We start from the raw sequence: 14,399 nt of genomic DNA, 5'->3' as shown, positions 1-14,399 counted from the left end.
TGTGCAATTATGTACCGTATTTACCCATGTCCATGAGAAGGTCCCCCCACTCAAGTTCTTTCCTGTTAAATATAGGGGGATCACCTTGAATTCGGGTTTTTTCTTTTTTCTTTTGGGCAAATACAGATATTTACCCAATTTAACAATACAGGTAAATTTGCCAGCACGTTACAGGTGAACCTCGTTATCCACAGGAGTTCCGTTCCTGACAATTTCAGCAGATAACAGCACCACAGATAACGAGTCATTGAGTGAATGGGAATTTGGGGCTTAGGTTCTGGGGGGCGGGCAGAAAAAGTCGTTTCCGGCCACCTAGGAATACACAAGTTTTAACCCTTTCATATCCGCAAATATTGAGGTCGGGTCTCCGACTGTGGATATGCAGAACTGTGAATAGCAGGACTGCAAATAATGAGGTTTGCCTGTACATTATAAAATTTACCTATGAATACCAATACAGGTATTTACCCAATATTTACAAAATTTAACCTCTATCTTTTAAGACATCATCTTAAATCCAGAGTCACCTTCTAGTTGGGGCAATACAGGACATTTATATTTGATTTTGCTTGCTCGTAATTACCTCTCCATATGCAATGGTGTTATTGTATCTTCGCATCTCTGGGTAGACATTATCCAAATACCACTGGAAATTCTTACACTTCAAGCTTCTCCTGAGTGCTTTTCGCTCGGAGACATCCCCAATATCAATGCCTGGATTCTGAGAGAGAAACATTGCATGGTTAACACAAGGAGAGGTCTTAGAGCAAGTCAGACCATTGGTCCATCTAGTCAGGGCTGTCTAGACTGACAGGGAGGAGTGAACCGCGGGCCCGGTCAGGGACCTGCCCAGCCCTACCTGGAAATGCTGCCAATGATTGAATTAGGTGAAGACCAATGAGAAGCACCAATTACAGATGCAAATGTCCTTCATTAGCTTTGGCTAGTCTAAGATATTGTCACCTGTTTTTGAAGGAGTGTTTTTATGACAGGATTACAGTGGATAGTATTCAGCCCCTAAAGGCAGCTTCGGCTGATACGCGTTGGGCTCAAATAAACAAGGATACAGCACCGTGGGACTTTGGTCACTTCATTTGCAATGATTGAATTGGGCCACACCTGGAGTACTGCATACAATTCTGGTCACCACATCTAAAAAAGGACATGGTAGAACTGGAAAAGGTGCAGAAGAGGGCAACCCAGATGATCAGGGGCCTAGAGCACCTTCCTTCTGACTGCGGGGAGACATGATAGAAGTCTATAAAATCATGCATGGGGTGGAGAAAGTGGATAGAGAGAAATTCTTCTCCCTCTCCCATCACACGAGAAGCAGGGGTCATCCCATGAAATTGATTGCCGGGAAATCTAGGACCAACGAATGGAAGTACTTTTTCACACAAACGCATCATCCACTTGTGGAATTCTCTGCCACAAGATGTGGTGACAGCCCACAACCTGGACGGCTTGAAGAGGGGTTTGGATCACTTCATGGAGGAGAGGTCTATCAACGGCTACTCGTCGGACAGCCTCAAAGGCAGGAATGCTCGCTACCACGAGACCCGCTCTCCTCCAGCCACATCTGCATAAGAGTACAGATCCCTGGCCCCTCCAATGACAGTTCATCACATACTTCCAAGGGCAAGTTCCAAGCGATGTAGACGTGGGATTTGTAGCCGTCCATCCACACCTCGGCCACCCGCAACGCATTCCTCTTGGTGTAGAAGCCAATGTTGTTGTTGTAGGGCTTCTTCTTGCGCTCAATGTGGGCGACTCGAGAGCAGGGAAGTACTTCCATGCTCCCTCCGCAGAGCCAGACCTGGAGGAAGGGGGAGAGAGAGAGAGAGAATGAGAATGAGAATGAATGCCGGGGGGAAACTCCCATCAAAAGCAAAAACTAACCCTGGTTGGACTTATAAGGCAGTGACTAGAATGCTGCGGAGAACGGAGAGGATACCATATCTACTCGACGAGAAGACAGCTCTGAATTTCAAACGGCCCCCTTCAAAATAGAGGTAAAATACAGCTTATCCCTATATTTACCCCAAAGCAAAGCCACCTAATGGCGCAGCGGGGAAGTGACGTGCCTAGAGGGCAAGAGGCTGCTGGTTCAAATCCCCGCTGGTCTGTTTCCCAGACTATGTGGCCACTTCAGGAAGAGTACCTACAAGCTTTTGTGCAGAAGCTTGAAATTCCTGGCCGCATCTCCAAGTCAGGCAGGGTGGAAATCAGAGAAAGCCACTGCCACTCAGAGGAGAGGGTCTGACTTGGAACCCTCATCCTTGCCTTGTGAGCTGATCTCAGAAGGTGACAAGCGCCATTATTCCTTTTGCTTTATGATTTTGCTTTTCTTAATTTGCTTTCTTGTTTTGCATATTACTTTGCATATGTGCCACATTTACCTGAATCCAACAGTTTGCATAGTCTGAGGGTTACTGGTCTGTCTGTCTGTCTGTCTGTCTATCTATCTATCTATCTAAAACATTTCTCCAAAACTTGCATCGCTGGGTGGTGTACAATTAAAATCATTGAAAACATCAAATCAGAGATGCAAGTTTTGGGTGGCCTTAAGCAGGCTGACTTAAAAGTCAGAACCTCTTGTCGGCTATTTGGATTCCTTCTGCCCACGCCGATAGATTATCATCACGCTCCCTGCTTGCATCTGCCTATCGAAAGGCGACGGCTTTTAAAATGAAACCGGGACTCTTTTTAAATAAATAAATAAATAAATAAACCACGCTTTCAAAGTCTGGGCTTGTCCAAATATTTTATGCGCCCGGAGTTAGTCTCTACTTCAGCTTGCCAATTATTCCAAACGTCTCTTTCACAAGAGCGAGAGATCTCAGATTTGCCATCGCTGGGGCTGCCTGTGCATTATGCAGGAACACTCTCCTCCTAATCGCCCATTACGTGTGGGCGGTGGGGGGGGGGGCGTTCCAAGAGGACGCCTGCACAACGCACCAAGGCCTAGAAAGGATCATCGCAATGACAGCAGGCTGCTTAAGCTCATGCAACACACTGGAAGCAGCGCCGTGAAATGTTCACCCTTCCCCTGCCAAGTTCCCATCACTGGGCCAGACGTCGCTGAGGAGAACGAAAGGGGCGGACATACGGATATGTCTGAGAGTCGTGTTCCCCCTCCTTGTAGGATGAGGGGGATAATTCAGGGCAGGAAGATCCTTCTGTCTTTACCTGCATTATTTATTTATTATTTATTATTTACAATTCTTATTGCACTTTTCCTCTGAGGAGCTCGGAGCGGTGTATACAGTTATTTTTATCCTCACATCAACCCTGTGAGGTGGGTTAAGCTGAGAGATCCAAGATATTCCCCTCAGGGGATGGAGCTGCTCTGGGAAGAGCAGAAGGTTTCAAAATTCCCTCCCTGATTTCTCCAAGATAGGGCTGAGAGAGAGTCCTGCCTGCAACCTTGGAGAAGTTGCTGTCAGTCTGTGAAGACAATACTGAAGTAGATAGACCAATGGTCTGACTCAGTTATGGCAGCTTCCTATGTTCCCTGCTAACTGAGAAAAGAGACACTTTTAAAAGTGGCGATTCTGTTAAATTTAGCAGGGGGAGAGCAACTGGCCCTATCCAGCCCCAGCACAGCATCCCTCCAGTGGCTGTTGCTGGGATTGTTCCCCCCTTAGAACCCCCAAACCGGCTCCGAGTCGGCTCAGGGAGGGGGGTTCAGCTTGAGGTTGAGCCGAACCGGACCTGGTCTGGCTTGAGGGTGAGCCCTCGAGCTGGCCCGGTTCGATGGCTAACCGGCTTGACTTCGAGCCGGTTTGCACATCCCTAGAAAATGAGCTCCAGGGACACTCCCAGCTCTCAAATTCCATGATGATGAGAAGGCAAAACCAAGGACAAAATTAGGGTAGTGACTGACCAGCAAGAAGTGGCCATAAATACAATCGGGGGAATAGGGACCATAAAAATGCATGCCTTACACATATGACAATGTACATTTTTGTTCGTTACCTTTCGGGATGTAGGGGCCTGAAATTCCAATTACTTTCAAGCTGGGATAATTAAAAGTAGACAGGGAACAAAAGCTCACAGTGAGGAGTGGGGTTGCTCTCTAAAAGGAAATGGAAGCTGAGCTTCGGTGCCTAAGAATTTCCTCCCCTTCATCCCTCTTTTTAAAAGAAACCAGCTCTCGTGTCTTCTTCCTGACATTTCAGCTCCTGCGATGTCTGCACAACATAGATGGCTTCTCCCGCACCCCTGCTGAATGTTCAGTGACCATAGAGAGGGAAGCAGATAACTAATCGTGAATGACTCGATGGGAGATCATGAACCCGACGTATTCAGGGATTTTTCTGTTTCCTAATCGCGACTGCCATTTGGGCTCCCAATTTAAATCAGGCAGGTGCAATGGTGACCGTACCTTACAAACTTTACAAACCTCGACTCTTTACTCAGTTCGTAGGGGACTGATTAGCAGCGCGCAAGAATTATTTCGACTCGCTTGCATTCTCGGGTTGGTGAGGGAACGAAAGATCCCATCATGCATCCATCGTCCAGTGAGCAAGAAAGAAGCTGACGTTCGTGGCACTTGCAACGTAAGCCCGAGAGGGGAAAGGGGTTCGAAAGCGGCCAAGATCAGGGGCAAGGGAAGAAAAGGGGGCGGGGTGGATTGCCATAGCAGGGAGGAACATTAACGGTGCTTTCTTTCCTATTCCCACACTTCATCTGGAATGGATTTATTTTCGCTGCAGTGTTGAAGAATGGGCCGGGGGGGTGGGGGTAGGGCATTCTTTAAAAAAGAAAATGGATTCACGGAAAGTGTTTTGCCAAAGCCTGAACCTCCTGGAGCAACGTCCCAGCTTTCCTAATGGCACCTTTTTTGTTGGGGCTGGGCAAGGCGCCTAGAACTGTGGTTCCCTGACAGCACCAGCAGCTGCTGAAAGCACACACACACACACACACACACACCCCGCCAACGGGACTGTGAGCGAGGCTGCCAGAGATTGCTTTTGTGCACAGCTTGGCCCACAGCGGTCCTTTCCACGGCTTTATCCAGGAAGTCGAAAATATATATTTAACTTATTTTGCCCAGGTCTTAACACAGCAGCTGAGCACCTGCAGAACGCAGCACTTTGGGGACGGAAGAACCAGGGTTGCATTTCATGCATCAAGTATCCCTCCCATCCCCTGAATCCATGCTTGATTGCATTCAACCCAAGTTACTGCCTTTATCAGTACAGCTTGACTTTGCCTCCATTCTCTGGATGGATCCAGATTGCAGCATTCCCCGGGGAAATGGTAAGCCCATCTTGACAGCACAGCCTAGATCACACAACTGTATCGTGGACATGGGTGTAAGGTAGAGGGGAGCAGGTTCGTAGAAACACAATGTAGGAACATAGGCAGCTGCCATATACGGAGTCAGGCCCTTGGTCTATCTAGCTCAGGATTGTCTGCACAGACTGGCAGCAGCTTCTCCCAGGTTGCGGGCAGGAGTCTCTCTCTCAGCCCGATCTTGGAGATGCTGCCAGGGAGGGGACTTGGGACCTTCTCCCTGCAAGCAGGCAGATTCTCTTGATTGGCCTCCGGCAAGAAGATCCACCTTCGACCGAGACTGCTCGGCAGAATGGGGCTGGCAACCCACACTGCACTAGGGGTGTGCATGAAACTGGCATGCCCGGTTCCGTTCGAGTCCAAAATGGACTCAAACGGAACCGGGAATGTTCAGCGTTGGCACCCCCGAACATACCCCACCGGTTTGGCTCAAGTTCGAGCCAGTCCAGGAGCTGTAACAGTAAAAAGAAATTTTTTAAAAATCCCACAAACTCACCGCCTCCAGCGGGGGCTTCCACGACGCAGGCCATGCAGATGGCCAGTGAGCCTATGTGGTGGCCTCCAAAACTGCTCCCACCAGTGCGAAAAGGCCTGGTACGGGCTGAAAATGGACTAAAACAGCCTGAACCGGGACGAATGGAGGCCAGCGGGGAAAGGGGGAACAGCCGGGAAACTTCCCACAGCCCCCACAGTGCCCCCTGCAAGCAGTGAGTTTATTAAGCGAAATCTTGTTTTTTAGCAGTTAGAACCCCTGGACCAGCTGGGGGTGGGTGGGTTCGGTTCGAGTTCAAGCCGAACTGGATCTGGTTCAGTTTGAGGGCAACCCGCACCTTTGTGATGAATTCCTTGCCAATCAGACAGGCCTGCCTTGCCCTGTTAATCCGTCTTTCGATATTCCTCCCTGGGTTTTTATTAGCATTGCGAGTGTGGCTTCTTTGGCTGCCACTGTCAGCGAAGAAAGGTCACATTCTCCTCTCCTTCTTTCAAACCTGCCACACGCCACGGAGAGCAGCTATTTTGGAAAGCAGTCTCCAGAAGGAAGCCTCGATAGCCCAGGGCTGCAGTCTTCCCAGGGAGACTTTCAACAGGGCTCTGTAATCACGCGGAGATGCTAATTCCTGCCATGAATGATCACTCTGGGAGACACTGATTGCCTCTCAAAAAGAGACATCATCTCTATGAAAACATAATTCCTCTGGCCAACAAGAGGCAGGTAATCGCTTTAAACTGATGAAAGGTTTGTTGAGTTGATTAAGTGCCTGGCTTTTAACCAATTGATTACTCAGTCGATTACATTTAAATACATTTACATACTGCAGAAGCTCCTTGGAGGGAGGGGGGGTTTCCAGAAAGAAAGGGACAATTTAATTTCTCTCCAATGGCAAAATGATTTCGTTTAGCAAAGCTTCTGAGATGGACGAGAAGGCGAGATGTCACACTAATAGCACGAAAGGCTACTTTTAATCCCGTCCTCAAGTTAGACAATGTGGAGCATTCCCCAATGTGGAGCATTGGATTGAACCCGGGGCCTTCTGCAAAGAAGATGCTCTACAACTGTGGCTGCATCATTCTGAACTGGCATCAGATTCAATTGTTAAGAATTCAATTTCTGTCATCTAAAAAAAAAATCTGCTTGGAAATGAAAGCAGAACATAACACAAACAACCAGGTTAGCAATCGCAAACTGACTGGAGGAGAGCTGGTCTTGTGGTGGCAAGCATGAATTGTCCCCTTTGCTAAGCAGGGTCCATCTTGGTTTGCATTTGAATGGGAGACTACATGTGTGAGCACTGTGAGATATTCCCCTTAGGGGATAATGGAGCCGCTCTGGGAAGAGCACCTAGGTCCCAAGTTCCCTCCCTGGCAGCATTTCCAAGATAGGGCTGAGAAAGACTTGGAGAAGCCACTGCCGGTCTGGGTTGACAATACTGAGCTAGTTGGACCAATGGTCTGACTCTGTATATGGCAGCTTCCTTTGTTCCTCCGTCAAGATGGGGACAGAAAGACACGGGGACAAAAACAGATGACTTCTGAGGTCAGGACCATCCATCCCTTTCTCGGATCGCCCCTAAAAGTTTTGGCAACCAAGGGAAAGTATGACCCTGGCAGCCACCCCCAACATTCAATATAGAGAAAAATTAGCCACACACAGGCCGTTTACTTGGGTGTGGTGGAGGGGCAGACAGTGGCCTCGCCCATGCCCCAGAGACTGGGCATCCTAAATGACTGCCTAGGCCACCTACAGGGATAGAAATGCCCTGCCTCGCTCCTTCCGAATGGGTCCGACACATGTGTCCGTCTCGTGCTGTCTCCCCACTACCTCGGAGTACTGGCGAGGGGGCTTCGGACCGCCCGAATCCTCCGAACGATGCCTCCGCTCCGCCTCTCTCCCCGGAGGACCCGAGCACCCAAGGCTGAGCCTTCCCCCTCACCAGTGGTGCAGTCTCCCAGAAATGCCCCCATGCGGTTCTGACACCTCCCTAAAGCCCGCCCTTCTGCCAGATTCCAGGTCTGCCTGCCAATCCCTGGCGAACTGTGGCTCCTCTGCTTCGATTCACATTGCGGGGACTCGCTGGCATCCGCTACACCTATGTTGGGGGTGGGTGGGGGTGGCCTCCAGTCTCCCCGCCCCCAGGGGTTGGCGCAGGGCGCTCCATTCTCAGCCCATGGCCAATGGCGGGCTGCCCCCGCTTCAGACCCCACCCCGCTCCGGGACCAGCCACTCCGGCTGTTGTGGAGATTGAGAGCACGGGGGCTAGTGAGCAGCACCCCGACAACATGAACGGACCTCTTGGGCTGCCTTTGCCATGCACACTATGAGCCAGAGCTTTCTTAAATCCATCCCAGGAAATGGGTTGGGCAGCCCTGCTCATTCCGGAGCCCACCTCCACCGACAATTTAGGACGTCTCTCCAGGTATTGCACATAAATCCAAAACCATCATGGTTTTGACCCTTCCCTTCCTGCTCTATATCCTCGGGAAGAGGACTCCCTTCCCGATCCTCTTGTCTATCCATGCTTGCAATCTCCAATCAGCGTTCGCCCAACAAGAGCTTAATCCATTTAAGATGCAATCGCTGGAAGAGGCAATTTCCTAACAATAAAGCCTTCCTCCGAGATCTGCGCCTAGCTGAGCAGGCAATCAATGCGTTGGGGGGGGGGGGCGTTCCTTGGGGAAAAAGTGGGTGAGAGAGAGATGGGGGGGAGAGGTGGGAGAGACACTCAGCCTTGAAGAAACCAGCTGAGAAGGGGGAGGAGGAAGAGAGGGAGGGAGGGAGGAGGAGAGGGGGAGGAAGAGGAGGAGAAAGAGAAAGGAGGAGAGGAGGAGAAAGAGGAGGGGGAGGAGAGGAGAAACGGATAAAAGAGGTGGAGGAGTAGAAAAAGGAGGAGGTGGAGATGAGAGAAGGAGGAGGAAAAAGAGGAAGAGGAGAGGAGGAGGAGGGGATCGGGAGGAGGGGAGGAAGAGGAGGGGATCAGGAGGAGAACAAGGATGAGGAGTGGGGAGGAGGAGGGAGGAGGAGAGGAGAACATAAGAACAGCCCAGTACTGTCTACCCAGACTGGCAGTGGCTTCTCCAAGGTTGCAGGTAGGAGTCTCTCTCAGCCCTATCCTGGAGATGCTGCCAGGGAGGGAACTGGGAACCTCCTGTGTGCAAGCAGGCAGGTGCTCTTCCCAGAGCGGCTCCATCCCCTAAGGGGAATATCTTGCAGTGCCCACACATTTATTTATTTGATTGATGGATGGATGGATATACCGCCCTGCCTAAAGTGGCTCAGGGTGGTTACATGTCATCTCCCATTCAAAAACAAACCGGCATGGAACCTGCTTAGCAAAGGGGAGAATTCACGCTTGCTACTAACTCTTCCCACTTCAGTCAAGGCCTCACAGAAGCGCGCCCGCCCTCACAGGTAGGGCCCTTCACTCTCCCGACAAGCCCCGCTGTAAACACGGCTGATTGACACGGCAGGGGCGGGACTTCCCCCCACTTCGCTGCACACCGCTACGCAACTGCACAAGGCGACAGCGGAGCCATTTTATAACGCCAGCATCAGGCAACAGAATTGCAAATCTCTCACCCACCTTGATCCCGAGCTCAATGTTCTCTCCGCCGTAGACATCCATCCCTGGATCGAGGAGGCCAATTTCTCCGAAGAACTTCCGGTTCACAACAAAAGAGCATCCAATCATCGCTGGGGTCCTAGAGGGGCAGGAGAGAAACAAGGCTCACAGTTGAATGATTTGGGTCAAACAGAGGAGCCGCGACATTATGTCTGAAAGCAGCACATTGGCCTTCATGTGTTACTGCTCATGGGCATTCACATGCGCATGCGCACCCACTTCCTACTATAACAATTGCTGGACCACAGTAGGGTCTGCATTATATTGGCAACTGCAACCGAACTCATAGCTATTTATGTATAAATATATCCCACTTTCTTTACAGTGGAAGCTCAAAGCAGTGGGCAGAAAAAACTGACCAAAATAAAAATAAACTGCTTTATCTGGGTCAGTCACTTGTGTCTTACCCTAACCTACCTCACAGGGTTGTTATGAGGGGAAGTGTAGCCATGTATACTGCTCTGGGCTTCCTGGAGGAAGGGTGGGTTGCAAACATAAAAATAAATAAAACAAAATAAAGCAATCAAACAGTAACTAAGCACATGAAAGAAGACAAATTGTGGGCCAGACTGATCTGCCAAGGAAGATAATTCCATCACGTTGGGGCCATTCCTGAAAAAGCCCTGTTTGTTTGTTATATTTGTACACCACCCCAAACTGCGATCTCTGGGCAGTTTACAGAAATGTTAAGCCAATTAAAACAGAAATTAAAACCTTAGAACAATTTAAAACCACAAGTCTAGTTTAAAAGCTTAGGTGAATAAATAGGGAGACTCTTATTTCAGCAGGGAGCACGTTCCAGTCTTGCGGTGGTAACAGAAAAGACCCGTCCCTGTGTATTCCTCAGACGAGCCGGTGGCAACTGCAGACTAACCTCTCCAGATGCTCTCAGTGGGCAACGGGGCTCATAGTACAGAAGGCATTCTCTTAAACACCCTGGGCCTAAGCTGTTTAGGGCTTCGTGGCTTATAACCAGCACCTTCTATTTTGCCAGGAAACTTACTGGCAGCCAGTGTCGTTCTTTTAATATAGGAGTTATATGGTCTCTTTGATATGACCTAGAGACCACCCTGGCTGCTGCATTCTGTAGCAACTACAGTTTCCGGACTACATACAAAGGCAGCCCTACATAGAATGCATTGCAGTAGTCAAGTCTGCAGGTTACCAGTGCATGTGCTACCATTCTGAAGTTCTTTATCTCAAGAAACGGAGGCAGCTGGCATATCAGCCGAAACTGACAGAAAGAAACTTCTGGTCACTGCCTCAAACCGGGACACCAGGGAGAAGTTTGGATCCAGAAGCACCCCCGATTGCGTACCTGTTCCTTCTGGGGAAGTGTGACCCCATCCAGAACCAGCAGGCCAAAATCATCTCCCAAGTTCTGAGCCCACACAAGAAGTATCTCCGTCTTATTTGGATTCAGTCTCAGTTTGTTATCCTTCATCCAGCCCATTACTGCCTTTAGGCAGGCATTTCAGGCCTTCTCCCAATGATATTGACATGGACAAATAAATTTGAGTGTCATATTGATAACACCCCTCAACAAATCTCCTGGTGATCTCTCCAAGTGGTTTCACGTAGATGTTAAAGAGCATTGGAGACAATATTGGAGCCCTGGAAGACGTCATATTAAGGTTCACGTTTTGAAGCATAACAGTCTCCAAGCGACACCGTCTGGAATCTGCCCAAGAGGTAGGAGCAGAACCATTGCAAAGCAGTGCCTCCCACTCCTAACCTTCTCAGATGGTCCAGAAGGATACTATGGTCAATAGTATCGGAAGCCGCCAAGAGATCTGTGAATGACCACCTTACCTTTCAGAGTCATCATGCTCGCCTCTAATTTGAGGTGAGCACTACAGTCTGCTGCAATGTGTATTTTGAAGCCAGGGAATGTGAAATTGGTGCCTTCATTTGCTTGCATTTAGTGCCGCCCCCTCCCCAACAGTCTTAGATTATACCATATTTACCCGAATAGAAGGCGACTGAATTCAAGGCGATGCCTTGAGAGAGAGAGGTTAATTGCCAGACGCAATGGTATTTACCCCAAAGAAAGAGAACTCTGCATTTAAGATGACCTCCCGCCACAATACTTAACAGGAGAGATGGTGACCAATGCAATCTGAGCTTACAATGCAAACTGCTAATATTATACTGCCTTTATACAAATCTGTGGTGCAGCCACATGTGGATGGTCACCGTATCTTAAAAAGGACATTGTAGAACTGGGAAAGGTACAGAAGAGGGCAAGCAGATGATCAGGGGCCTGGAGCACCTTCCTTAGGTGGCAAGGCTACAGCATCTGGGGCTCTTTAGTTTGGAAAAGAGGCGACTAAGGGGAGACATGATCGAGGCGTATAAAATTATGCATGGAATGGAGAGGGTGGACACAGAGAGATTTTTCTTCCTCTCTCTCACAATTCTAGAACCAGGGGTGACCCCATTAAACTGAAGGTCGGGAAATTTAGGGCTAACAAAAAGGAAGCACTTTCCCACTCAGCACATCATTAATCTATGGAACTCATTGCCACAAGATGCGGTGATGGCCACCAGCTTGGATGGCTTTAAAAGGGACCTAGACAAGTTCATAGAGGGCAGGTGTATCAACGACTACTAGTCTGGTGGCTATAGGCCACCTCCAGCCTCAGAGGCAAGATGCCTCTGAATCCCAGTTGCAGGGGAGTCACAGCAGAAGATGAGAGGGCCTGCCTTCCCTCTTGCCTGTGGGCTTCCCAGAGGCATCTGGTGGGCCACTGTGGGAAACAGGATGCTGGACTAGATGGGCCTGGTCACAGCAGGGCTGTTCGTATGTCCTTTTGAGCACTGGGGAAATGCCTACCCAAATCCACATAACATTTTAATGGGATCAAGTTAAATTACCGGCCTGAAATTCACCGCAAAACTCCCCACCAGCCACCCTCAGTATGTCAGAACTTTCCCTTACGAGCCAAGGAGATTGATTAGGTGCTGTGGACACCTCCGATTATTCCAGTCCCGGGAAACAGCCTGCACTTTCCTTCCGAGAGAGATGGATGGCCGCCTGAAGTTGGGTTCCCAAGGAAGCCGCAATGCTTCATGGTTTGCTACTCAAGAATTCAATTTCCCCCATCTTCGCCTCCGCACGATACAACTCCCATTAGCTGGAACAATTAATTCCAAAGCGATAGCCGGGTGGAGAAGCAGTGCCAGGATCTTTTAACAACTCCATTATTCCTGATTGCTGGGTATGTGTAAAGACACACACACACACACAATCCCCAACATTAAGCACTAGTATCAGGCGTTGGGGGGGCGGGGTGGAGCTACCGTCTGGCAATTGCATGCAGCAGCAACAACAGATATTTATATACCGCTTTGCAACAAACTTTTCCAAAGCGGCTTACATCGAGAAATAATAAATAATTAAATAAGAGGGTTCCCTGTCCCCAGAGGGCTCACCATCTGAAAAAGAAAGACCCCCAACCACCACCACTGCAGGGATGCTGTGCTGGGGACGGAGTTCATTCTGCAAGGGGGGAGTTCATTCTGCAAGGCCCCCCTCATTTCTAGCCTGACAGCATCACAAGAGCGATTTGAACTTCAACTGGAAAGGCTTCCAAATGCCTCCACTCCTCTCTAACCGTTAATAGTGTCCCCATTTTGCAAACACACACTGACTGAATAAACCCCGGTTGCTGTGCTCCAATAACCTTGCTTAATTGTCTGCTTCAAATGGACTTTCCTTCCCACTCCTGCTGGAGTATCCAAGAAACAAATTAAGAATGTGAGAGTTCGCATTTTAAAAAGCCGTTAGATTAAGTACCTCCCCACCCTCGATCCTGCAGGAATTTAACAAGCCATAAGGAGGAAGAAATGTTCAATGCAACGCGGGTCTCAGAGGCTCATCCTGATTGCTAAAATGTCTTTACTGGACCGGTAAAGTGTCAGCCTTTTTGAAATCAGGACATGCAACCAAAACTAATTCAAAGGTGTACTTTTTAATATTCCACACCCTTAGAAATCCTGCCTCCTGTACAAGCTGAGCTCAAAATACCAAATCCCTCAAAGATACGTTGGGCAGCCATGTGAGAAAGGGTCTTCTTGGTGGCTGCCCCTCTCCTGAATCACAGCTCAGTCACTTAGCCACTTGTTTCCCCCAGCACAGAAAGCATCTTTTTCTCATGATATTTTTCTGGTGGTGTTTTTTTTTTTTTTTTTAAGAGGTATATACTGATGTAAATGTATGGATATTTGGCTATTTGGTTAACCTGTTGACAGGCATTTGCATGTTAACATTTTAGGGCAGGCACAGTACCTACACACAGACACAGACACACAAACACCTTACAGACAAGGTCTAGCTAGTCAAACAACCTGTTTTCCACCATCATATACCTCCGGGAAGACCACAAACCCGGCTTAAAAGCAACACTCCTTTCTCCATATGTCATCGGAACATAAGAAGCTGCCATATACTGAGTCAGACCCTTGGTCCATCTAGCTCAGTATTGTCTACCCAGACTGGCAGCGGCTTCTCCAAGGTTGCAGGCAGGGTCTCTCTTAGCCCTCTCTTGGAGATGCTGCCAGGGAGGGAACCGGGAACCTGTAGATGCTCTTCCCAGAGCAGCCCCATTACCCCTTGCGGGGAATATCTTACAGTGCTCACACATGTAGTTCCCCATGCCTACGAGGGCTGACCCTGCTTAGCAAAGAGGACAAGTCATGCTTGCTACCACAAGACCAGCTCTCCTATGTCACTAAACCCTGATATGCAAAGGTATACTGCATTTGTACATGCAGGTTCCATTCATAACTAGCATGGCCAACAACTGAGCCACTCTGCCTCCCCGCGCCCCCCACAGAATATTCAAACGAGATCTATTCGTGAGAAGCGACCTGGGGCGGGCCTCGTTTTGAGAGTTTCGCCTCGCCGAATCGCAGCGATTCAACTGCCTGACGAGGCGGGGAACATATTCCTCCTGTCAGCTGCCATATATTTTTCAG

The 14,399-nt window shown here is 49.1% G+C and overlaps 1 protein-coding gene across 2 annotated transcripts in view; it reads right to left on the bottom strand.

Moving 5' to 3' along the window:
* The window catches only part of GALNT17 (polypeptide N-acetylgalactosaminyltransferase 17), a 68,513-nt gene that overhangs the window by 7,529 nt on the left and 46,585 nt on the right, over positions 1-14,399 (bottom strand). For both annotated transcript variants that reach the window (XM_053274975.1, XM_053274974.1), the window contains exons 6-8: positions 9,381-9,498; positions 1,631-1,816; positions 584-721 (exon numbers count right to left, since the gene is read on the bottom strand). In XM_053274975.1, coding sequence (XP_053130950.1) covers positions 584-721; positions 1,631-1,816; positions 9,381-9,498 — 442 coding nt within the window. The remainder of the gene's footprint in view (positions 1-583; positions 722-1,630; positions 1,817-9,380; positions 9,499-14,399) is intronic.

The sequence above is a fragment of the Hemicordylus capensis genome, chromosome 12 (genome assembly GCF_027244095.1).
Source record: "Hemicordylus capensis ecotype Gifberg chromosome 12, rHemCap1.1.pri, whole genome shotgun sequence".
NCBI lineage: Eukaryota > Metazoa > Chordata > Lepidosauria > Squamata > Cordylidae > Hemicordylus > Hemicordylus capensis.
Note: the sequence above shows the minus strand (reverse complement) of the source record. Positions and strands in the feature narration are given on the sequence as shown.